The 25,725-nt window shown below is 38.6% G+C and overlaps 1 protein-coding gene across 1 annotated transcript in view; it reads right to left on the bottom strand.

The window, feature by feature from the left end:
* The window catches only part of rps6ka4 (ribosomal protein S6 kinase, polypeptide 4), a 46,395-nt gene extending 22,366 nt beyond the window's left edge, over nucleotides 1–24,029 (bottom strand). The window contains exons 1-12 of the mRNA XM_067437714.1: nucleotides 23,167–24,029; nucleotides 17,910–17,981; nucleotides 16,210–16,277; nucleotides 13,173–13,323; nucleotides 11,268–11,383; nucleotides 9,614–9,721; nucleotides 9,418–9,498; nucleotides 5,251–5,354; nucleotides 4,949–5,099; nucleotides 3,769–3,930; nucleotides 3,118–3,243; nucleotides 2,843–2,976 (exon numbers count right to left, since the gene is read on the bottom strand). Coding sequence (XP_067293815.1) covers nucleotides 2,843–2,976; nucleotides 3,118–3,243; nucleotides 3,769–3,930; nucleotides 4,949–5,099; nucleotides 5,251–5,354; nucleotides 9,418–9,498; nucleotides 9,614–9,721; nucleotides 11,268–11,383; nucleotides 13,173–13,323; nucleotides 16,210–16,277; nucleotides 17,910–17,981; nucleotides 23,167–23,254 — 1,361 coding nt within the window. The 5' untranslated portion in view covers nucleotides 23,255–24,029. The remainder of the gene's footprint in view (nucleotides 1–2,842; nucleotides 2,977–3,117; nucleotides 3,244–3,768; nucleotides 3,931–4,948; nucleotides 5,100–5,250; nucleotides 5,355–9,417; nucleotides 9,499–9,613; nucleotides 9,722–11,267; nucleotides 11,384–13,172; nucleotides 13,324–16,209; nucleotides 16,278–17,909; nucleotides 17,982–23,166) is intronic.
* Nucleotides 24,030–25,725: the final 1,696 nt, after the last annotated feature.

The raw sequence follows: 25,725 nt of genomic DNA, 5'->3' as shown, positions 1-25,725 counted from the left end.
TGCTTAATGCAGCCTATTAGAATGCAGTTAAAATGCCAACAAATTTTTTTGCGCATCTCAGAGCAACAAGCAGCAATTACTAAAAAAATAGGAAATAGGAAAATAAACACGCATGCTTATGAAATGTTTGCGCATTTATTAATGTAAAATGTAGGCTATATGGAATACAGTACAGTATTTAAAATAGCATATATGCATTAGTTATACTTTTAATTTAATTTACAGAGAAAACTATAGAAAAAGATTAATGTGTGGGGCACTCACAACAATACGCGCAAGAGGGGGCGCGGCGCTACGCCTGTTGCACGTCTTTTTTTTTATATAACGGGTTTAAAAGCGGTTTACCGCTGAACCGCGGGAATTTCTTGCTTTTCAACCGCGGTAAAAAAAAAAAATCCATACCGTCCCAACCCTACTCTTTGCAGCAGATCTTGGTTTATTTGTGTGTATTTTGACTCCTGAGCATGTTTTATAAGCTCTTCACAAGTTCTCAGCTGGGCAAAATACCATCATATGTAGCTACACACGTAAAACAAGCACATTTAGCCACACACAACTAGGGCTGGGCGATATGACGAATATATCGTCTGGACGATAGAAAATGTCTATCGTTATATATAAGGCTCTATCGCTTACGCCACGATAAGGCGTTTACGGCAGAATTTTACGTCAAGATGCACCTCACGCCACGGCATGCCCATGCACGCTGCAATACATAAACAAACATGGAGGAAGACGGTAGTAGACGCGGTTCAGACCAGGGTAATTCTCAGAGTAATTATGCCAGAGTGGTGGCATAAGCGCTCAAAACAAACTTCAGACACAGACGCTGCAACAGGCTTTTACACGTGGCACATCATATAGCCATATATTGAAATATTTTAATGCCAGGTGTAGGGATGGCGAAAACTAAAAATTTTCTTGACCGACCACCGAGCCTCATTAGCCGGTTGAAACCGGTTAACCGATTAGTTTAAAATATGCTGCGCTATTTGAAATAACAGCCGCGAGCCGCGCTCCCTCTCTCTCTCTCACACACACACACACACACTGTCCTAGCGCTGCCGCCTCCCTTCCACTCACTTAACTTTTTTTAAATCCCGCACAGCGCGAAACACGAGTCCCGCAAACGCGCCGCCGAGGAGCTTGTTTGTAATCTGAGGACAAATGGCTGCTTAGTTTCGAAATGGTTTGGGTACGAGGTGATCGCGTTGAAAATAAAGGCATTTGTCTAGTGTTAGAAGCTCATTTGAAACATTGCCGCGGCTCATTTAAGAAAATGACAGCTCCGAAGAGACGCCGCTTTCGTTCGAGGTAGTGCTAACAATAATAAAGAAAGATGATCAACACTTTATGTGTTACCACTGAAATGTAGATGTAATATATTTCCAAATGTAAGCCCATCTTAAGCGAATTGCACGCTTCATACTGTCGTCTGCTCTGGCTCTAACCTCGAGTGTTTAGCCTGTTTACTTTTTTGCAAACCTTGTGAGCGCGCAAACCCAAACGCTGTGACCTCGCGCCAAATGTTTTTATTGGTTTATTAAGTACAAACAGGCGAGTTATGAAAAATTGAGTGCGAGGGATATGTTCACTTCACACAAAAAGATTTTGGAATGAGATGGCTAACTGTAGTAGCGTTTAGTCCACTGTCTATAATAGCCTAATTTAGAGATCACTTTTTTTTTTTAACTGACAACTTTGATCGGTTAACGTTGATACGGTCAACCATCGGTCAAACGGTCATCGGTTAACATTCCTAGGCAGGTGTTAACTTTACCAACAGTCTTGCTTGAAAAAAAGGTTCTAAATAAAATAAAAATGTAGTCCATACTACCTTTATTTGTTTTGTATATCATTTCAAACTGCATTTCCACATTGCAATTTTGTATAGACTATTCATAAACTGAATTAACAGAAAAATTGCTATATCGTTATGCATATCGTTATCGGGATATCAAATGAGCTATATCGGGATATGACATTTTGGCCATATCGCCCAGCCCTACACACAATTGTTTTGGATGTTTGTTAAGTTCCTTCATGAGTACACGTAATAAAAGCTGACCATTTAGGTTGTGAACACATCCCTATTCCTTTAGGTTCGATGTTAAAATGGCAATGTGAATGCCAAACAGACCAGGATTTTTTTTTTTGGTCTGGACCAAATGAATTAAGCAAAATACACTACAAGCGTACTTGCAGTGCAAATGCCTATATGCCACCTCTGAGCCATATTGAATGCACAGATGAGTAAATGCATCTAACTGTCACTTCAGATACTGGCAGCTTCTGTGTCACCTGTGCAGTGCAAACATGGCTTTTGTTGATGATGCTTTTATTGGATTGGTTGCAGCCCTATAATGTTGTATTATTCTAATTGAATTTATTGATTAAATGTAAGAATTAAGATATATATTTATATTTGATACATCAAAGTTTACAAACAATTATGCAGGCCTAAATTAGCCAGGGTACCGGCACTAAAACACACTAAGCAAAATATTATCGAATTATCGATATATAAAAATACGTTGAGATATTTCTTTTTTCAATATCAAACACCTTTAGTGCCAACATTTTTTAGATATTGTTTTACATTAAAAAGGACTTTAAAATATAATTTTTTATATAATTTTAATAATATAAAATAATAATAATTTTTTCAGTAGCTTTGAATGACTTTTCTACTAAAAAGATGTATTGTTTAATGCTCTTAATGCTTACCTTTCTTAATTCATTTGTATGAATTCAAAATATTCTTATTATTACCTCAAATAATAACTTTAAAACCTCAAATGTTGTGGATAGTGAAGTGGGATGAAGTGTTAAATGTCTCTACCTTCGGCTGATGATTTTCACTGCATATTCCTGACCACTCTGCCTGTTTCTGCACTTCCTGCAGACAGAAAAACTACCCTCGCCCAGTGGCGACCCCTGGAGGCACAGCTCATAGTGCTGAAAGAACTGAGAGTCCTGGAAAAAAAAAACAGAGAAAATAAAATAGTTTACCTTTTTTCCCTAAATGTAATTTTTGCTGAATGTTTTTACTTGCTAAAATATCAGTGCATCACAAATACTAATGTTGTCCAAAAAAAAATCCCGCCAGCGGTTTACCTTTAGCATAGAACTGCGCTGGACTGTAGCAGAACCAGGCCGGTCAACATTCACATGAGCATCCAGAACATCTGCCATCACCACATTCTTATTGAACAAGATAGAAGGAGCCACGAACGAGTAGCCCTGAGAGAAAAAGGACACTGGATCACTACAGAGATTCATTTGGCAACAGTAAAACAATAAAAACAAATTGAACCAGCTTAAGTGGCTTGCGGGTTTTATTATCATTCTGACAAAATATTCTATTCTTTAAAATAAAAATCCACATAAGAAGATTTGGAATGACAATAAATAAATTTTGGGTGAATTATTTCTTTGAACTGGTCTAACTGGTCTCCCAGTTTGGTAAAGCTGGTGTTTAGCTGGTTAGACTGGTCTGGTTTCAGCAGGGGTGAGTAATAGCTGAATAAAATGAACAACACTGATCACAGTAGATGACGGAGAAGGTGTTAAAAAGTGTGTGTGTGACTTGATCTAAGAGAATAGGCGTTAAGCTACTGAACTGTAACTGTAGATGAATGTGTAAAGTTACAATGTTGATGTTAATAATAGAGGGCTGTGGCAAGAAATAAGATTTATTGTATTGTATGCATGTATTTGTCTCCATGAAAGGGACACACAAGTGTGTTTGTGTGTGCGTGTGAATACCTGAAACAGACGGTCTGTACTAGGTGGTGTGCTGGCAGGGGAATAGACCGGATCCATTCCTGTAAACTCCTCAGCAAAGTTACCCACATCCAACTCATTACGCAGCTCTGGTCGGAATGGGCTCTGAACCTTTTTCTCTGCCAAGTCTGACCAGTTTAAGCCCTACAGAGAACAACCAGTTGAGATGTGACAATCTACAGTGACACCAAATATATGTGGACACTTAAGCTACTCAAATATGCATGAAGGACACTGTATTATATAATGAAGTATCAAGTGCCACTACTTTGTGTTCTGGTTAAACTAGGCTTGCCACTATTCCTCGATTAAATTTGAGTAAGCGTTTAAAAAAACAAAGTGAGTTGAGTACCCAGCAAAACACTGGAAGTGGCGCATTCCACGATTATTAAACCACAACGCCACTGTGAATTCACAAAGGCTGTGATTCAATTAAATAAATATATGCCCTGCAGGTTTAATGAATATATGCCAAAACAAGAGTTTTCACCTGAAAATGTCAACTGAACATGTAAGTGACATGTCTGCAACTTTTGTTCTGACTAACTGAGGAACAAAAAGCATTACAATAAATCCCACTAGCAATAGTGATCGAATCTAAAGATCGCTTAGCTCAAATCACAAGCCATACAAATTATCATTATTGTTATACTTTGTTCTCAAATTGTTAATGTTAACAACATCAGCGTTGTGTGACTGTGTATTTAGTGTTTATTAGCGTTACCTGTAGATTTCAATTTCTGTACAGTCTAATTTTTTGCTTTTGACTACAGGTGAATCTCCAGCTGTCACTTATGATTGTCGTTTGGCTCTTTCTGGATTACAATCCGCCCATCAAAATGATAAGTTTCATTATTCCAGCTGCTGTGAGAAAAGGCTATAAATGATCCGCCACCTGCAGCATCCTCACATGTGACGCCTACTAGCCGGCTCCTCGTTTATGTATACAGATGTGACAATGACATTTAGATGCTTGAATACCAGTACCACTCAAATTATAACATTATTACATGCTTACCATTGGGAATCTGGCTAAGGTAAGGAGATAGTTTTGGCTAGGTATGTATTTGCTCAGAAAGGGATTTTGGATAATTTTTAACCAAAAAAGGAACACAGAGATCAAATGTGAGGAATAAAAACAGATGAAAAGCAAAAAAAGAACCTTGAAGAAAGGATGGCATTTGATGTCCTCGGCTCCTCTGGGACCAGAGCCCAATCTCTTATGAGGGTCTTTCACAAGTAACTTTCGCAGGAGATCCTGAGCCAAGGGCCCAATGATCGAAGGGAATGGAGGCTCACAGCGCAGGATTCGTCTGCCAGAGACAGAAAGCTACTTTAATTCTGGGAAACAATTTATGAGATGCAGTCATAACAGTTGTTGTCACTGGAAGTTTAGTACACAAGTATCTGGACATTAGGAGAACATAATTTGAATCATGGGATCTGTGTGTAGGTGAGACTCACTTGGACACCTCACTCTGGGAATTTCTCTCTCCCTCCAAAGTAAACGGAGACGCTCCCGTCAACAGCTCAAACATCAGAATCCCCAAACTCCACCAATCCACTGCCTACAGAAAGGGAAGGAATGAATTATTACCACTATTATACTATTATAAATCACCAATCATAATTTGGAGAAGCTAGAAATCCTGTTCTATAAAGATGGAATTTTCCAGAGCATTTACACTAATACACAACCTAGAAGTTTTCAAACTAAAAAGGGTATGCAGCGTTTTAAAAAGTTTTTTGAAAACGCTGCAGTAGTGTAGACAAAAGTTATAACCGTAGCAAAAGTTATGCGTTTTAAAACGCTATAAACAGGGCTTAAGATGAACATTAACTTTTTTTTTTTTGACCACAAATTCTCATTACATTAATGCAAAAAAGTCATCATCACCAAAAAAAATTATTACGGCTGTAATATGGAAAGAGAAATATATATTTAAAAGTTAATATGTATGTTTTTATAATTCAACATTACAAATACATTCCTCTCATCACGGCTTAAAGGGTCATGAAACCCCAAAACACTTTTTTTGAGATGTAAACAGATATGTATAGGCTGCACATCATTGAAAACACTAAGGGTACTCATTAATGGTATGCATATGTGAAAATAGTTATTTTTGCATTTTTCAGAGCGATTTCTGTCTTCCGGTTTGAAAAGCTTAGTCGGAGCAACGTCACAAATGCTGACGTCGGCACGGCCTTTTCGGCCCAAGTATGGGCTGCTGGGCACATGCTGACGTCGGCCGCTCTGAGCGATTCTCGATATATATTCATGACATGAAGCTCATTCAGTCCAATCCCTGCGCTGTAGTATGCATACAAGATAATTTAGTTAATATGCATGAGACAGTCACTTCTGTCAGGCTCGTCTTACATCATTATTGTAGAGATATGGTGGGGAAGTTTTGGAAGCAGCGTGCTGAAAAGTCACGGAGGAAAGCTAGGCGTTGTGCTGATACGAAGTAACGTAAAGGGCGCCGAGCGAGCTGTAACCGGCGCCGTCTGTGGAAGCCTTTGCTACAAAGGCTCGGTAAAGTAAAATTCACCTGAGGAATCGCACGCCGAACCTGCAAGCGTTGACTATCTATGTCAGGAGTGCAAAATAACCAATCTGTAATCTGTAGGCTAATGAACAAAAGCCACGTCCTCTCCGTTTTATTTGTGGTCACAGCCATGCACTAAACCGCATGTGTTCGGGCTCTTAGTGAAACAGTGTGCTGCATATTTGGACAAATATAGATTTAGCTGCCGAGTGATAGACAGCGCGGATCGTCACGGCAATGCGCGGTCGAGACTAGCCTCAAACCTCTTTGCTTTTACCCCGATCTAGAATTACACATCTCTATCACATCGCATGTTGGGTGGTTCACGTTCTCTTATCACGTCGGCGCGTTGTTCATCTTGCCAAACAGCGTGCATATTTGGACAAATATAGTTATATCACGTTTGCAAAATATTTCGTCATGCAGAATAACATTTATTTTCATTTCTCACTGAATTATGCTGGTTTGAACTTTGAAGAGCTGAATGATTTGCGATCTCTGCTGCACGCCACTCATAGCTCTCTCATTCGCTGTACTCATCCCTCATTTAATCTCTCTGTGGTAAACAATGCCAACGTGAACCAAGAACATGTCTCAGAACCGCTGTAACTGCTGCTGTTGGTATCGCTAATCTTAATGCACCTACTGACACTCCCCTATTTATGCAAACATTCCCTCTTTCCACACAATACCATCCCACCTTTTCACAGTCGACCACTCCCCTTTTAACAAGCTTTTTCAAATCGAAGGTGTGAAAAAACACCGCTGCAGCAGGGGGGTTTCATGACCCTTTAATGTGGAGAGGCAAAATATAATTAAGACAATTGTAGGAAGATCGCTTAAATTACAGTCATGAAAATCATATTTCCATACAATTATTTTTATGTGCATTTTGGGATTTCGCATTTAAAAAAAACGTGTGATAAAAATACCAAGCTCAGCTTTTTGCGCTCAATTAAGGTGGATACATTTATCTGGTAAGACGGTTTGCATATACATTAAACTATGAGGGAAACATTCATTACTGAATAAATCCCTCGTTGCGCAACAAAAAACTTCACATGACTTTGCCTCAGAGGATGTGATTCATTTGGTCATTGTGTAACACCTGAGCCGAAGTCTGTCATCAAAATAATTTGATATAATGACCTCCCAGAAGCGTCTCACAAGTGTCTCAAACACCAGGCATCTGAAGAGAAGATCAAATCAATGACAGCATTTGTTGCGTTTCTGCATGCTCTGAGACGCCAGTCATTTATGATGTAAGAAAAAAGCCACAGTTTCTTCCCCGATTTTGGCAGCTTCAATTTTTTATACAGATATTTTGCATCAGGAAGTGACTATTTTGTTCTCTTGAATGCAGCTGATAAAAACGGTGCTTTATTCGCAAATGTTTTATACGAGATTCCAATTTTGTGGATGAGTTAAATTCGCAACTTGGGATGGAAACATATAGCGCTTTTCCACTGCATGGTAACGTTTGATACGGCTCGCTTCGCTTTTCCACAACGTGGTACGACTTGGCACGGCTCGCCCCGCTTTGGTTTTCCACCACATTTAGCACCGCTTTAAAGTGGGTGGGATTATAGAATGATGGATATAATTGTGCCACCTCTACACTAAGAAGTTTGTTTCAAAGGAGGCTGATGGCAGCAAAACAAAACACTGCTAAAGAGTCTAAGAGTCTTACGGCCATTTCACACATACTCTGTCTGCAGTCCGTGTGCGGTGCGTGTTGCGTTGCGTGTGCGTTGCAGCATCCGCATGCCCTGTTGTGCTTTCACATATGCTGCGTTTGCAGTCCGCAACTGATCCGGTGTTGCATACCACAAACACAGCATTTATTCATTATTTTTCCAAAAGTTGTTACTTGAACATGGCTCGTCAGAATTGCAACTCTTGTTGTTAACTCTTTCATAGAAGTCAGGTTAACGTAAAGGCTACTACACAACAACATAAACAACATTTTATTCAATTCATTAATTCATATTTTTATAGCCTAGTACATTAGATTTAGCTCACAAAAATGGCAAAACATTTAAACAGGTTATAGCCAAAAATCACAAACATTTTAAATTAGAAACTTACAATAGGCTATTCAAAAACACCCGACTCTCATCTTTTCTTTCGTTTTTAAAGCCTTTTAAAAGAAATCCTGCAGGTCATAAAGAACTTTGCTTTCCACCTCCAAGAAAGGAGGAGTGCCATCCATTATGGCACTTTTTAACCTAAATGCCAGTTTTCAAAGGTTTCCTTGCTTTACTTGAGAAAAAAAAGCAATGTATTGACTTTAAAATAAGAGTATATTTTAAATTATATGCATCTGTGGTGAAATTAATAGATTTTCGCGTCAGTACATGTTTATTTTAATGCGAACAATGTTCTATCGCTTTAATGCAGCAGTGCAGCACAGCAAAAAATAGACTCGGTACGAAAACGATCACCTCACTTCTGCAGACGCAACGCACCTGGAACGGACTGACGGACCGCATCCGCGTGCAGTGTGAAAGCTGTAATCCGTTAACATGGGTACTGAAAAAAAAAAAAAAACGCACTGCAGACGGAGTATGTGTGAAACGGGCGTTAGAGTCTAAGAGCGCAGCTGACAACATCAGTTGATTTGCTGGACGGCGCACAAGTGTAAACTAATCTTGAATTTAGCGATGTGTTTAGGGTCTCAATTGCTATATCACGGTCCCAAAAGCCTAAAATGCTAGTGACGGTAGTGATGATTCTCTCTGAACAATCAGAGATCTGCAGTGTTTATACTTCACTTTTAAGTATTGTATGGCACACTTGGAAACTCAACCGAGGTGCTACTATTTAAGCGAACCGTACCGAGCCGCACCATGCAGTGGAAAAATGCCAAAAAGTAAGTTGTACCATGCAGAGAAAAAGTAAATGAGAAAAGCAACTGAAAAAGCCAAAAACAAACGTGTTACCGAACAAAAAAAGAAAAGTGCTTAGGTATAGAGAAATTTTATTCTAAATAAATAAAAGAATTCTGTGTGCAATTATCTCTTTTTTCGATTATCCCTTTCAATTCGAAATGTGAAATGGTTGTGAGATCCCCTCTCACCTTGCCGTGGCCAGCTTTCCCTCTGATAATCTCTGGTGCCATGTACTCTATAGTGCCACAGAATGAGTACGTCCTCTCTTTCTACACATGAACAAAGCACATCAGCATGACAACACAACATGGGTACAACGAGAGGAAAATATCAACTACAGTTATTATTCATTAGTTCTTTTATTATTTGTTTTTATTTTCCCACCTCTTCTTCCAGAAACTCCTTACTCAGTCCAAAGTCTGTCAGAACCACATGACCATCACTGTCCAACAAGATGTTCTCCAGCTTAATGTCCCGGTACACAATGCCAAGCTGGAAACACAAAAGTAACAAGATTAATAGAAAAATCTGGTAATCTGTCTCCATAGAAAAAAAAACACAAATCTCACCATAATCTCTTTTTTATAGCTATCACAATTAATTTCAAAGTTTGATCTTAAAGTGATGAATTGAGAAATCAACTTTCCCTTGAGCTTTTGATATATATATATAAATGGTCATGGTAATATAAGATTATCCTGTAAGATTCAAAGCTGAAAACTTCCTTTTTAGTCAAAGAAAAGCTTTTATATACCGCAGGCCCAGAAAACGATTGTGTGCTTTAACCTTACGTCATCACGCGACAAAACATCCCTCTACAGAATGTGTAATTCAGTAGCCCTGCCCACCGACTCATGGAGCTGTTCAGTCGATCACTAGCCAGTAGCAACAAACATGTGGAAGAAGATAGCAAGATATTGTGGAAGAACAGTCACTGCATAAGCTTCCTTCAGATTATAATATTAGGAATGTGTGATACATCATTTATTTGTAATAAAAGTTCCAGCTCATGTGGCGAAGAACATTTGTGTGTTCGGTTCATTTCCCTGCGGAATCGTTTGTAAACAAGTCTCAGGTGCTGGATTTGCAGACACAATGTTGTGCCTTCTATAATGGATCCGTCAGGAATGGTTCAACAAACTTATGTGAGTAAAACTTATTTTTTATATGTAGTAATTATAGTCCGGCGGCTGTGTGTTTTCCAGACGGGCTAACAAAACGTACGCCGTCGACAGAAATTCTTTCTTGATCTGGTTGAGCACGTGTGTGTGTGTGTGTGTGTGTGTGTGTGTGTGTGTGTGTGTGTGTGTGTGTGTGTGTGTGCGTGTTCATGCTTATCGACTGATCATGCGGGCCATGTAATACAGAAAAAATATTCCAATCAGTCGCAGGTGGATGAGAAATAAATCATTGTGTTTGTTTGATAAAGACGTTTACGAGTCCTGTGGTCGAGAGAATCTTTGCAGTTGCTGCTTTCAAAATAATCCCTCCCTCATGTGAACTGACGGGGGCATAGATATGACAGCGAAGCTGAAGCTCATTAAATATGTAAATCTTCTCCAATCCTAGCCGTGGGCGTTTACTTCCAAGTCTCCAGTGTTACGCCCATCAAAACCCAGCGTTCAGGAGAGAGCCTCAAAACCAGTGTAGGAAATAGCCTATTACTGATTAGTTATGATGTTTTTGAATGTAAAAACTACACAAACGTCATTAGTTGACCTCAGACAACATTTAAAAAAAAACAGTTCATGACACCTTTTTGATCTCAGTTTGATAAAAATGTATAATAAAATATTATCGATAATTCTAATTAATTATGCTTCTCGTAAACAGCGATTACAAAACTTATCTGGATTTAATTTACAAATACTTCAGAATAAGTATATTCAAAGAAAAATTAAAACAATTTAAACAATATTAATCATATTTATTTAGTTGAATAAGTGAATTTAACTTCACTAACTTATTTATCTGTAAGTGTGTTTCTACTCTTATCAATGAAGGAGTGGTCAGAAGACACTACAGTAGCTGGTCATACCTTGTGCAGATGCTCCAGGGCCAGAATAATTTCCCCCACGTAGATCCTCACCTCATCCTCCGAGAAATGGTCTCTCTGATACAGGTGAGTAAACATCTCTCCTCCACTCACATAGTCTTCCGAAACAAACACACACTCACAAAATTTTCCAACAAAACATCAATTTACTGAAGGACAAATAGCTAGAAGCTAGAGGTGGGCGGTATGACCAATGTCTTACATCATTGGGGATGAGTAATTTTACATCACAGTAACAGTACATTTAACAACACGGTTACTATTGCTGAAAACTCGTCTTATATTATACCCAATTATTTAGTGTTTTTTTTTGCACTAGATACTTTTTTATACTTAAAAAAAATGGCTTTAAAGTTTTTTTTTTTAATTGATATATATTAGTTATTTCAAAATTAGCGCATGCAATAATTGTTTTACATTTAACGCATTAAAAATATTTAACGCAGCATCCATTTTTACGGTCATCCTGTGGCTAGTGTTACATTATATGATCACGCTCTTAATCATGCTACTGCTTTTAAACCATTCAAACACCACAAGATAAAAGATTCTGCTGCGCTGTTTGTGAATGTCCTGACTATGACAGACGACACGCAGAAAGACAGCGCACCAGAATCAGGTTCTCTTTCATGCCTGTTGTCAAGTATTTTCATAAGAGCAGTCTTAAATGAGTTAGAGAACATCTTAAATTAACTTAAAGAGCGATAGCACGTCAGATCCACGTCATGTTCGGCAAAGGAAGATCTTAAAGTCACAGCAGCCTCATAAACCAGTTGCTGTGATGTCTTTCATTAGCGTTAAACAAAGATAGAACATTTTAGCTTTAATAAGGATTAATCTATATTTAATGTATAATTTATGCAGTTAACTTAAGACTGTCAATTGTTTGGTAACTTTATCCCATTTCTTTATATTGATTATATAGGAAGGCCACAGGTAAAGTGGAAGAGAAGAATGTTTTAAAATGACTTAAAGTAAAAGGTTTTTAAAGCCTAATAAATGCTAAAATTGACAGATTTCAATTATACTGTTATGCTGAATATCTATCATTAATATCAATCATTTAATATCTTTTTTTATCAATTTAATAGAGATATTAGTAGCAGTATTAGTATCAATGATAGTGGCCTTCATTCATAAAAAGATGGCATTACAACAGACGTGTGTGTGTGTGTGTGTGTGTGTGTGTGTGTGTGTGTGTGTGTGTGTGTGTGTGTGTGTGTGTGTGTGTGTGCGTGTGCGTGTGCGTGTGCGTGTGCGTGTGCGTGTGCGTGTATAATGATCTGGGTATGACACAGGTATTACAAGGAGAGGTTGAAATATGAGGGCATTACATATGTCCCCATTTTTCAAAATGCTTATAAATCATGCAGGATGATTTTTTTTGAGAAAGTAAAAATGCAGAATGTTTCCTGTGATGGGTAGGTTTAGGGACAGGGGCAGTGTAGGGGCAATAGAAAAAAAAAAAAAAAATTATGATAATATGTAAATAAAACATGCATATTATTGGAGTATGTTGCACAATAAAATACTATTTCAGTCTTACTACTTCAAAATTTCACCATCTTTAATTAATTGCAAATGTTTGTGAAATTTACTAAAAACTTCTGAGCGACAACTGTTCACCATTTATTTTGTGCACATCATTCGAATTGCATATTAAAGGGATAGTTCACCCAAAACTGAAAATTTGATGTTTATCTGCTTACCCCCAGGGCAGCCAAGATGTAGGTGTGTTTGTTTCTTCAGTAGAACACAAATGAAGATTTTTAACTCCAACCGTTGCTCGTATAATGCATGTCAATGGGGTCTAATTCTAATTCGAACTATTCCTTTAACGCAGGAGGGAAATAATGCAATATTTCAATAGCACACTCCTGTGCTTACCTAGTATAAGATGCAGTTTGGTTTGCGTCTGAAAGGCGTAATGGAGGGTGACCAGAAAGGGTGACTGGCGAATGTGTTCCAGCACCTGTCGCTCTGTTCTTGTGTGCTCGGCAGTCTTTGCCTTCTGAACAATGGCTGCTTTCTTCAGAACCTACAGGAGAAATGACCATACAATTATTTCATAATAATAATAATAATGAGATGAATAACATTTGAACCAGTGTTATTTGAGGGGCCATTTACTCAACACTGCTTTCAACTGAAAACACAAAAGTTTTTATGCATTTTGGCCATTCGTTTACAACACTTAAAGGGGTGGTAAAACACGATTTCACTTTTCTAACTTTAGCTAGTGTGTAATGTTGCTGTTTGAGCATAAACAATAACTGCAAAGTTACAACGTCCAAAGTTTAAAGCAAAGGGAGATATCTGCTTTTAAAGAAATCAATTTCTAAGGACTACAGCAAACAGCGGTAGGGAACTACAGCCTTTTCCTCCAGACTCGCTGACATCAGCGGGTTCAATTTTTTACATAAAGCCCTCTGAGAAGATTAAATAAGGGGGACGAGGCCATTTTTTATTGCTGTGGAGAAGAGTAGGCTGGAGTGCACTAGGTGGTTAGCCAATCACAACACACTGGGCCAGCTAACCAATCAGTGTCCATTGTGTATTTTTGAGGGACTAACTTCATAGAACCAGGAAATCATCAACCGTTTTTACAAGAAGGGACAGAGCAGTGTAGAATAAAGGTAAAATGTATGAAAAATAATGACATTTTTTAAAAACAAACTCTGTATTACTATCGTCTGCATTTACTGTTGTCTTTCTTAACCTTGTGAATGTATTACTGTTGTTCCCTGAAGGAACAATTTCATCTTTAACAATCGCCAAGCAATGTGCTAAAAATGACAACGTTGACTTTGACAGTGTCATTTTTGGGTCCTGAAAACACATACTTTTCAAACAGATTTCAAAGTGCAAGTTTTTGAAAACAATACCTTTATTGCCTCTGTGTAAACTATAAAAATGCACATTTGAGAAAACAGTGACAACAGGTGTGTAGGGTTTCTTTACAAAGTGACATCACCATCCACTGGGCTGGCATGAATAATACAGTGTTTTTAGTCGTTTTCACTGAGACTTTGTCGACTGTACGTGAAAAAATACAAAAGTGCATCGTTGTCGCATGAATGCACCCTTAGTATCATTGATATAGTATTATAGTTTTTGGGTAATATTTTGAATTCGATTTGATTTTTCTTTGCGCCATTTTAATTTTGGTTAAAAGTTTAGTATGTTTTTGTAAGTTTTGTTTCATTTGATTTAGATTTTATTTTAGCACTTCAACAAACAAAAATGAGAAATGTTGCATATTATGCAACTCTGAATAAATAATACATTAAAATGTATTTTAGTTCATGTTTATTTTATTTCAAATACCGGTAACAAAAATGTTTTTATAGTTCTAATAGTTATCTTTGTAATGTTAAAGGGGGAGTGAAATGCTGTTTCATGCATACTGATCTTTTTACACTGTTAAAGACTTGGAATCCCATACTAAACATAGACAAAGTTTCAAAAGTTAAGGTGGACGTTTGATGGGAGTATTTCTTTGTCAAAAATACTACTTCCGGTTAGTCATAAGTTTCGGCAAGTTTTTTGAGATCATGCGTCCCCTTTGACGTTAACGGGGGCGGAATTTCCTTGTATGGGCCTTACGGACAATTCTACCGGAAGCGCGTGAGAGAGAGAGAGAGGGAGAGAGTGAAAGTAACAGGCTACGCCCATCAAAGCGCTGGCTTGTAGGATGCTGGACAGGTGATGTGCACATAACAATGTCACCAAAAAAGTGCGTTTTTGGTTGCCAGACCAAGACAGTCCTGCACAGATTCGCCAAAAACCCCGCGTTAAGGCAACAGTGGATGTAATTTGCTTTTCCGGATCAGCAACTGAGTTGCGCGAATGTTTATATCTGTTCGCTGCATTTCGGTGCCGACTGTTTCATAAACAAGGCCCAGCTTGACGCCGGCTTTTCCCAATCGCCTAATGCTGAATGATGGAGCAGTCCCAACGTTAGAAGGGTGAGTGAGACTGCTTCAAATGTCTGTGTTTTTTTTAGTCCGCTTACTGTCTACACAAACCACGCGTAAACACACAAACACACGTGCACAACTGCACTTCCCACATGTACACCTTCAAAGACAAAAATACGACGATATAATTCAAGTATAAATATGTAAATAACACAAGCCGCTAAGCATATTATATAGTTAGTGTATAACTTGTACCACATAGAGACGTCCTGCTCTAGTCGTTTTTGCTGCTGCTCCTGTTCAACTGCAGCCTCTGGGTCTGATTCCGGATCATAGATGTATGGCTGTATCTGATTAAAAGCCATATTTTTATTTTTAATAAAGTTTTTTTCCCGCTGTTAGGGATGACAGCTTTACGACGCACTCGACTCAACATAGCAGCAGCGAGCACACGTCATTATTTAGCTCCGCTCACACGATACGCCCCCACCCGCTCGGCTTTTTCGGAAAGACTCGGAACAGCGCATCTTTCTTATATAATTATTAAAAAAATAAAGACTTTTCGGAGATGTGCAGGATGCAATGCTACTCTATAGGTACTCAAGATTGACATGACACTGACTGAAACTGAGTGTTTCACCCCCCCTTTAATAAAAATAGAGCAGTTCATATATTGTTCAAGTTGATATTTCACAATGTATTATCTAATGTAAACAAATACAACTTTTGATTTTAGTAATGTATTAGTAAATGTTGAAATGAATATTAACTAAGACTAATAAATGCTGACACATTGTTATTTTTAGTTCATGTTAACTAAAGTAGTTAACTAATGAAACCTTGTTGTAAAGTGCTCCCAAAATGGCAATTTAATCAATAAACCGCAGGGTGACAGCACATTATAACTCATAACTCATATGTAAATTATAAAGTGCCTATTTATGTTTGTTTTTACTATTCGAAGGACAAGCAAAAATTAATGTGTGATAGTAGACAGTACAAACCTTCATGGCGTAGAGTTTGTCTTTATCATGGCCGCTGATTTTTCTGACCAGGAATACCTTCCCGTAAGCTGATAAAGAAAAGGAAAAGCAGAGATGCGGGGATAAGCTCAACCAATGTGTACTTAACAAAACCTGTGCTTTGAGTAACTTCTGCACTCAAACAACCTTTTAAAAGCCTAAAGAGCCACAATATTTACACATTATGCAAATCTGGTTTAACTACAGCTGCATCAGACAATTAAGACTGTGATAGAAAACAATTATACAAATACTACTTAAATGCTTCCTGTTATTCATATGTTGTTAATAAGCCAGCATTAAAGATGCACAGGGTGTTTGGCTGTGTGATTTCAAAGTACATATTCCTGGATCCCCATCTTTGTTGATTCATGAACAACATTCCAATCAACCAATCAGATTTGAGAGCCAAGGTTACAGTTTCTGTCAAGTTTAGGCTCACAACCAGGAGCGTCTACATCGGAGTTCTTCACCTGTCGTTTCCCTCTGATTTCACGGATAACTCATGGGTAGGGTTAGGTTTACGGGTAGGACTACATTCCCAAACAGGAATGTTGTTCCTGTGTATGTTGACCAAGGAGCTTGTCTTATTTAGCAGAATAACGGTGACCGTTTGGGCGTATGCTACGTCTGATTATGGGTCTTGAGTCTCTAGATGATTATTTCCCTGAATGACCGGAAAGAAGTGTTTGGCTCATTTGCAGCAAAAAATAAAAGTTGGAGATATAAAACTTAATATTACCATATATTTAGCTGCAGGGCTTGATGCTTACTTTTTCCCCAAGGAGCACCTGTGCTACTAAATTTAGGAGCTTATTTAGAAACTTTAGGGGTAAACCAATTCTGCATTTATTCATTTTCATGTGTTTTTTTGTTTTTTATATATATATAGCCAGCCATACTACGATTATTTTAGTATCACAGAGATATTTTTTGTTAATATTTTTGAAAGATTTCATTTTCATTTTAGTTAAAAGTTTTAGTAAGCTTTTGTTTATTAGTTTTTGTTGTTTTGTCTGTATAGTGAAGTCTGAATAGTTTTTATCCAATTTTATTTCAGCTTTAGTTTGGTACATCAGGTTAATGAAACTAAATGACAGGTTATTTTGAACTAAATGAAAAAAAAAAATTTCAATACAAAATATACATTTGATTTTATGTGAGCTAACATTTGCTTAGTTCAAGTAAAAATTGGTTTTAGACAACAGCGGCACTTTCAGGATTTTAAACGCGAAACGCTCACATTTATCTATCAAGTTTAATAAATCACATTAGGCAGTATCGCAATTTGTTTTTCCATCCCCAAAATATAAGATACCTTAAAATAATTATTAAGATAACCATTTAAGGTATTGAGTAATTTATGATCTTAAATAAAATAAAAACTGATCGGCAGGGATTTTTTTATTCCCTCACATGCTCCAAAATACGTTGTACAGTTCGCACACATCTATTTTAGTCACAAATGCGAGTGAAATGGTTGCACAGTCAACGCCCTGTGATGTATAAAATGTGTTAGATCTACTCCATAATTCTAACTTCATAGCCATCATTCATATTATTCTTTCATCATGACTTTCTTTCATAATCACTCAAAACTATTTTGATTGAGCATAAACATTCCCATGACCTTTACGGGATGGACAAAGCCGTAATGGGACAATACAGAGAAGCGCGCTCACCTCCGGTGCCAAGCACTTTGAGAAGTTCAAAGTTCTCCATGCCAACTTTCTCAGTATATCCGGTGAGGTTTGCTGGGAAAGGAATCAGACAAATAGTGAATTTACACAACAAATCTTGCTCTCCTACCTTTTAAATCCTCCCACACACTTATTTGAATAATGTTATACACAGTGCATGTAGAAGCAATGACATCTGGCCAATTCCAAAAAGGGACATTTACTTATGGTGGATAACCTAAATGACTGGAAAAATAATACTGCTTTCCCCATCAAGGTTTTTAATTAAAAATACAGAGCTGGAATTTCAATGGAAAAAAATCAAGCATTAGTGGCATAAGTAAAGATGGACTCATTGAAGGGATAGTTCACCCAAAAATTTAAATTCTTTCATTAATTACTCATCCTCATGTCGTTCCAAACCCGTAAGACTTTCATTCAACTTCAGAACACAAATGAAGATCTTTTCAATTAAATCTGAAAGCTTTCTGACCCTCAACTGAGCATAAAACTAATCCATATGAATTGAGTGGTTTAGTCAAAATTTTCTGAAGAGACTCAATCACTTTATATGATGAAGAGATTAAATTTAGTCTTTCATTCACATTTGAACATTGATCAGCAAACAAACCGAAGCTCAACCTAACCTGCTTGAGGTGCAATAACAAACCTTACTTGTTCTTGCTGAAGCTCAAATGTGATGCATAACACGAGAATGGACCTCATTGGTTCTTGCTGAAGCTCAAATGTGATGCGTAACACGAGAATGAACCTCATTGGTTCTTACTGAAGCTCAAACGTGCTGCATAACATGAGAATGAACCTCATTGGTTCTTACTGAAGCTCAAACGTGCTGCATAACATGAGAATGGACCTCATTGGTTCTTACTGAAGCTCAAACGTGATGCGCAACAGGAGAATGGACCTCATTGGTTCTTACTTAAGCTCAAATGTGATGCGTAACACGAGAATGAACCTCATTGGTTCTTGCTGAAGCTCAAATGTGATGCGTAACACGAGAATGAGCCTCATTGGTTCTTGCTGAAGCTCAAACGTGATGCGCAACACGAGAATGGACCTCATTGGTTCTTGCTGAAGCTCAAACGTGATGCGCAACACGAGAATGGACCTCATTGGTTCTTGCTGAAGCTCAAACGTGATGCGCAACACGAGAATGAACCTCATTGGTTCTTGCTGAAGCTCAAACGTGATGCGCAACACGAGAATGAACCTCATTGGTTCTTACTTAAGCTCAAACGTGATGCGCAACACGAGAATGAACCTCATTGGTTCTTACTTAAGCTCAAACGTGATGCGCAACACGAGAATGAACCTCATTGGTTCTTGCTGAAGCTCAAACGTGATGCGTAACACGAGAATGAACCTCATTGGTTCTTACTGAAGCTCAAACGTGATGCGTAACACGAGAATGAACCTCATTGGTTCTTGCTGAAGCTCAAACGTGATGCGTAACACGAGAATGAGCCTCATTGGTTCTTGCTGAAGCTCAAACGTGATGCGTAACACGAGAATGAACCTCATTGGTTCTAGAGGAAGCTCAAACGTGATGCGTAACACGAGAATGAACATCATTGGTTCTTGCTGAAGCTCAAACGTGATGCGTAACACGAGAATGAACCTCATTGGTTCTTGCTGAAGCTCAAATGTGATGCGTAACACGAGAATGAGCCTCATTGGTTCTTGCTGAAGCTCAAACGTGATGCGCAACACGAGAATGAACCTCATTGGTTCTTACTGAAGCTCAAACGTGATGCGCAACACGAGAATGAACCTCATTGGTTCTTGCTGAAGCTCAAACGTGATGCGTAACACGAGAATGAACCTCACTGGTTCTTACTGAAGCTCAAACGTGATGCGTAACACGAGAATGAACATCATTGGTTCTTGCTGAAGCTCAAATGTGATGCGTAACACGAGAATGAACCTCATTGGTTCTTGCTGAAGCTCAAACGTGATGCGCAACACGAGAATGAACCTCATTGGTTCTTACTGAAGCTCAAACGTGATGCGCAACACGAGAATGAACCTCATTGGTTCTTGCTGAAGCTCAAACGTGATGCGTAACACGAGAATGAACCTCATTGGTTCTTGCTGAAGCTCAAACGTGATGCGCAACACGAGAATGAACCTCATTGGTTCTTACTGAAGCTCAAACGTGATGCGCAACACGAGAATGAACCTCATTGGTTCTTACTGAAGCTCAAACGTGATGCGTAACACGAGAATGAACATCATTGGTTCTTGCTGAAGCTCAAACGTGATGCGTAACACGAGAATGAACCTCATTGGTTCTTGCTGAAGCTCAAACGTGATGCGCAACACGAGAATGAACCTCATTGGTTCTTGCTGAAGCTCAAACGTGATGCGCAACACGAGAATGAACCTCATTGGTTCTTGCTGAAGCTCAAACGTGATGCGTAACACGAGAATGAACCTCATTGGTTCTTGCTGAAGCTCAAACGTGATGCGTAACACGAGAATGAGCCTCATTGGTTCTTGCTGAAGCTCAAATGTGATGCGTAACACGAGAATGAGCCTCATTGGTTCTTGCTGAAGCTCAAACGTGATGCGCAACACGAGAATGAACCTCATTGGTTCTTACTGAAGCTCAAACGTGATGCGTAACACGAGAATGAACATCATTGGTTCTTGCTGAAGCTCAAACGTGATGCGTAACACGAGAATGAACCTCATTGGTTCTTGCTGAAGCTCAAACGTGATGCGCAACACGAGAATGAACCTCATTGGTTCTTACTTAAGCTCAAACGTGATGCGCAACACGAGAATGAACCTCATTGGTTCTTACTTAAGCTCAAACGTGATGCGCAACACGAGAATGAACCTCATTGGTTCTTACTTAAGCTCAAACGTGATGCGTAACACGAGAATGGACCTCATTGGTTCTTGCTGAAGCTCAAACGTGATGCGCAACACGAGAATGAACCTCATTGGTTCTTGCTGAAGCTCAAACGTGATGCGCAACACGAGAATGAACCTCATTGGTTCTTACTTAAGCTCAAACGTGATGCGTAACACGAGAATGAACCTCATTGGTTCTTGCTGAAGCTCAAACGTGATGCGCAACACGAGAATGAACCTCATTGGTTCTTACTGAAGCTCAAACGTGATGCGTAACACGAGAATGAACATCATTGGTTCTTGCTGAAGCTCAAACGTGATGCGTAACACGAGAATGAACCTCACTGGTTCTTACTGAAGCTCAAACGTGATGCGTAACACAAGAATGAACATCATTGGTTCTTGCTGAAGCTCAAACGTGATGCGCAACACGAGAATGAACCTCATTGGTTCTTGCTGAAGCTCAAATGTGATGCGTAACACGAGAATGAACATCATTGGTTCTTGCTGAAGCTCAAATGTGATGCGTAACACGAGAATGAACCTCATTGGTTCTTGCTGAAGCTCAAACGTGATGCGCAACACGAGAATGAACCTCATTGGTTCTTGCTGAAGCTCAAACGTGATGCGTAACACGAGAATGAACCTCACTGGTTCTTACTGAAGCTCAAACGTGATGCATAACACGAGAATGAACCTCATTGGTTCTTACTGAAGCTCAAACGTGATGCGCAACACGAGAATGAACCTCATTGGTTCTTGCTGAAGCTCAAATGTGATGCATAACACGAGAATGAACATCATTGGTTCTTGCTGAAGCTCAAATGTGATGCGTAACACGAGAATGAACCTCATTGGTTCTTACTGAAGCTCAAACGTGATGCGTAACACGAGAATGAACATCATTGGTTCTTGCTGAAGCTCAAACGTGATGCGTAACACGAGAATGAACCTCATTGGTTCTTGCTGAAGCTCAAACGTGATGCGCAACACGAGAATGAACCTCATTGGTTCTTACTGAAGCTCAAACGTGCTGCGCAACACGAGAATGAACCTCATTGGTTCTTGCTGAAGCTCAAACGTGCTGCGCAACACAAGAATGAACCTCATTGGTTCTTGCGGAAGTTCAAACGTGCTGCGTAACGCAAGAATGAACCGCAGCGTTTTGCTACAGTTTCCAGGTTGAACAACATGTTTCCTGGAAACAGTGTGCAGCAGAGGTTGAGATACATTTTCTCTTTTTTGGTGGGTGTGTAAAAAATGTCAATCAGCAGCAGCATGTATATAAACCATGCCGTATTAAAGAGACAGCTTGCACAATGGGTGAATAATGGTAAATATTACAATATCATCATTGCATAACAACAGTGATCAGCAATAATAATAAGCCTAATACTCACAATAAAAAAAAAATCCTTAAAATGCGAGTCAAATGTTGCACCACACCACAATAATGAGGACCACAGTTTCCACAAATCCATTCACTCGATTGGGATGTTCTCTTTTATTCTGTACGGCAAGGGCAGTGACTGTAACATTGAGCGTATTTTGCAGTATTTAAAACGTAATACCGATTTCATCAGGCTCTGAAAATTATTAAAAAAGAACACAAAGAATTGACTTCTCAACTGCCATTGTTGCCACTCTTGCATAATCAGAACAGGTGTTCAAAGCTCTACTTAAAAAACGTTTTGTAACTTGTCGGGGCTGAATGCAGCCGTGATGCGTAACACGAGAAAGAACCTCATTGGTTCTTGCGGAAGCTCAAATGTGACAAGCAACACAAGAAAGAACCTCATTGGTTCTTGCGGAAGCTCAAATGTGACAAGCAACACAAGAAAGAACCTCATTGGTTCTTGCGGAAGCTCAAATGTGACGAGAAACACAAGAATGAACCTCATTGGTTCTTGCGGAAGCTCAAAGGTAACGAGCAACACAAGAATGAACCTCACTGGTTCTCCTACGTCAAGCGAAAATGAATGAGCTTCTGTTTACCACAACTGATGTGCGAGTTGATGAATGTTTATATGTGAATAAAAGACTAATTTCAATCTGTTCATCATATAAAGCGATCAAGTCTCTTCAGAAAATATGGACTAAACCGCTCAATTCATATGGATTCGTTTTACGATCTCTGTATGAACTTTTTGAAGCATCAAATTGGTAGTTGCGTATCTGTCAATGGCGGGATAGAAAGCTCTGAGTTCAGAAGAACATGAGGGTTAGTGATTAATAACAGAATTTTCATTTTTGGTTGAACTATCTTTTTAAATACCATGGTACACATCAAAGTACCGTGGTGAGAGCATCCCCATGCTAGAAATCAAAACACACCAGGTTAAATATGTAAAGTCTCGTGAGTGAGGATGCAGACACCTACCATTGGTGATCTCGAGTTTAACAGTGCAAACTTTGCGGCTGGTTTCCCGGTCGGAGTCCTCGCCACTACCACTACTGTCCCCTGACATGATGGCTCTGACTTCAAGAGTATTTGATCAGTAAAGTGACTTTGACAGCCCGCTCTTCCAATGCACACACATCTATATTAACGTATTTACAGCAAAAGTCGACGGATTTCTGTTATAAAGCGAAACTTTGCAATCTATGAAAGGGTGAATGACATGTTTTTGTTTTTGTTATTATTATCTCAGCTCACAAATCCCTTTGACATCCTGCTGTGAACACTAATCTTCATGCACGACCTAAATATTAATCTCCACGTTTGATAGGAGCGCGCGCACAGCCATATAACGTTACTAATAATATCGTTCAAAACAAAAGCGAGGATACGCGGTATTTTCAACACTTGAACTGCAGTTAATTGATTATTATGTGGGCCATAAATGGCTGTTATTTCCGTATTTCCAACTTCGACACAACTGTCGTGAGGTCGTGAGCAACCGCAGTGAAGATCGCAGTGCGAGTGATTACATTTCAGCGGCTCTCGTTATCGCTGTTATAGCTTAAACACGAACAAATAAAGCCATATTTTGCTCCGCTAACGAGTTATACCCTGGTAGCGACCGTGCTAACTATCAACCATGACAGATCATGTTAAAAATGTAATTGACTAATCCTGAACGGGCGTATTTTAAGTCCTTTGCATCTTCCTCTCGGGTGTGGTTATACCTGACTCGCGTTAAAATACGCGTTTGAGTTGGAAAGCAAATTAACTGAACGATAAATTCCTGGAAGAAAGTGTAGTAAGGATAATTTCAGCTACGGAAGCCGAAGTAGTGCTGCTGTCTGATTCGAGAACCAATTGTTGTTATGAATCGGTTCGTTTTATTGATTTGCACGAACCGATTCACCTCGAATTGTGAACTCGGCTGTGTTCGTTTTGTTTAAACATGTGTGAGGAGAGGGTGGAAACATTAAACGAGATCTGCTGCATTTTACCATATCAATTTCGTTACAAAACATGAATTTAACCACGCAAAGCGAACACTTCTGAGTTATGACTCGAATCACTTACTAAACTGGTTCGTTAAAATGAACCATTCGAACGAACCGATTCTTTCAAATGATTCTAACTTTCCGATGGTAAGTGCCGCTATTGGAATCGTTTTCAGAGCGGTTGGGCGGGTTGGTTCTCTGTGTAGGTGGCGAAAGAGAAAAGCTGGTGCAATCCAACTTGCCAACTCCCGTGCTAAAGGACAACCTCTCCCACTAACGACACTTATCTTGCACACCCTTTTTGGATCTCAAGTTGTAATTCCTTGTTTAATTCTAGATATGTCATGTGGAAGGTCGAGCTGTTATCATTTAGATGACATTAGGTTTAGATTTAACTTGTTATTGCTGACAGATTAAAGAAGTTATCAATAAATAAATAAATAAAAATAGTTGTATGCATATAACACAAGGCACAATGGCACGATATATGGGGTAAGTAACAAGCTTGACAACGAATACTTGCTTCAAAACTATATTTTAAAAAACCTTATAGGCTACATATCCAGGGTTGCCAACTTTTAAGTTCAGGTTGGAGTGAGATTTTTTGGGGGCCCGGGGGGCGGGGGGGGGGGGGGATCTTGATTCAGTATCAGTTTATATCTAGTATATATACTGTATATAATAATATGTTTGTTTTGGCACTAGTTCAAAGATTTCTTGGGTCAAATTATATGTGCCATTCCTTAATATTCACTTGTGAGTGCTTATATAAGTATCATTATTCATTAAAAAGATTAGGATGCAAGTTATTTAAGTTTTGAAATTTCACATTTAAAGAAATCTAGTGTTTGATCATCATATCTGAATATTTATTAGAATGCAAAGACTGCAATATATTTTTGAGCAACTAGATTAGATACATGTATATTTATTAAAGAGCCATAAGGCACCTAATGGCATTACAAATACACATTAATATTTTTTAGCCACAAAATGACTCTAATTTGCCTCTTTGAATTGGAATTCTCTATTTTAATATTAATTACTACACTAATTGTAATATAAATTTTAGAAGAAATACAAATATTAGAAGAAAAATATTTTAAGTGGTCATTTATTGAAAATAATTGTTGCACAAATAGTATTTAGTACCAAAAGATCTCCTCAAAATATTCAATAAATATAATTTAATGAGTATGAGTGTGACCTATTAGTAAGGAATACCTGAGGGCTAAATACAAGAATAACATTAATGTTAACAATGTTGAATCTCTATCACTCTCCATAATAAAACGATCCTGTAAATATGGCTGACTTAATAATCAATAAACACTAACACTATGCTGTACTGTTTACCAAAACTTGCAGCAAACATCTATATGGTGAAACTGTTGTGTATTCGCTTAAGCCATTTTAATGCATTGGCAGAGCGCTAGAAGTATTGAGCGCTCATGGGCCACGTGACCAGCGCGCACCGCAGGGAGACGAGAGCATGCAACTCCGCTTTTCAACGCCTCTGGCTTTAACATTATGCCACATTAGC

Source organism: Pseudorasbora parva, chromosome 3 (genome assembly GCF_024679245.1).
Source record: "Pseudorasbora parva isolate DD20220531a chromosome 3, ASM2467924v1, whole genome shotgun sequence".
Taxonomy (NCBI): domain Eukaryota; kingdom Metazoa; phylum Chordata; class Actinopteri; order Cypriniformes; family Gobionidae; genus Pseudorasbora; species Pseudorasbora parva.
This window is presented reverse-complemented; position numbering and strand designations above follow the sequence as displayed.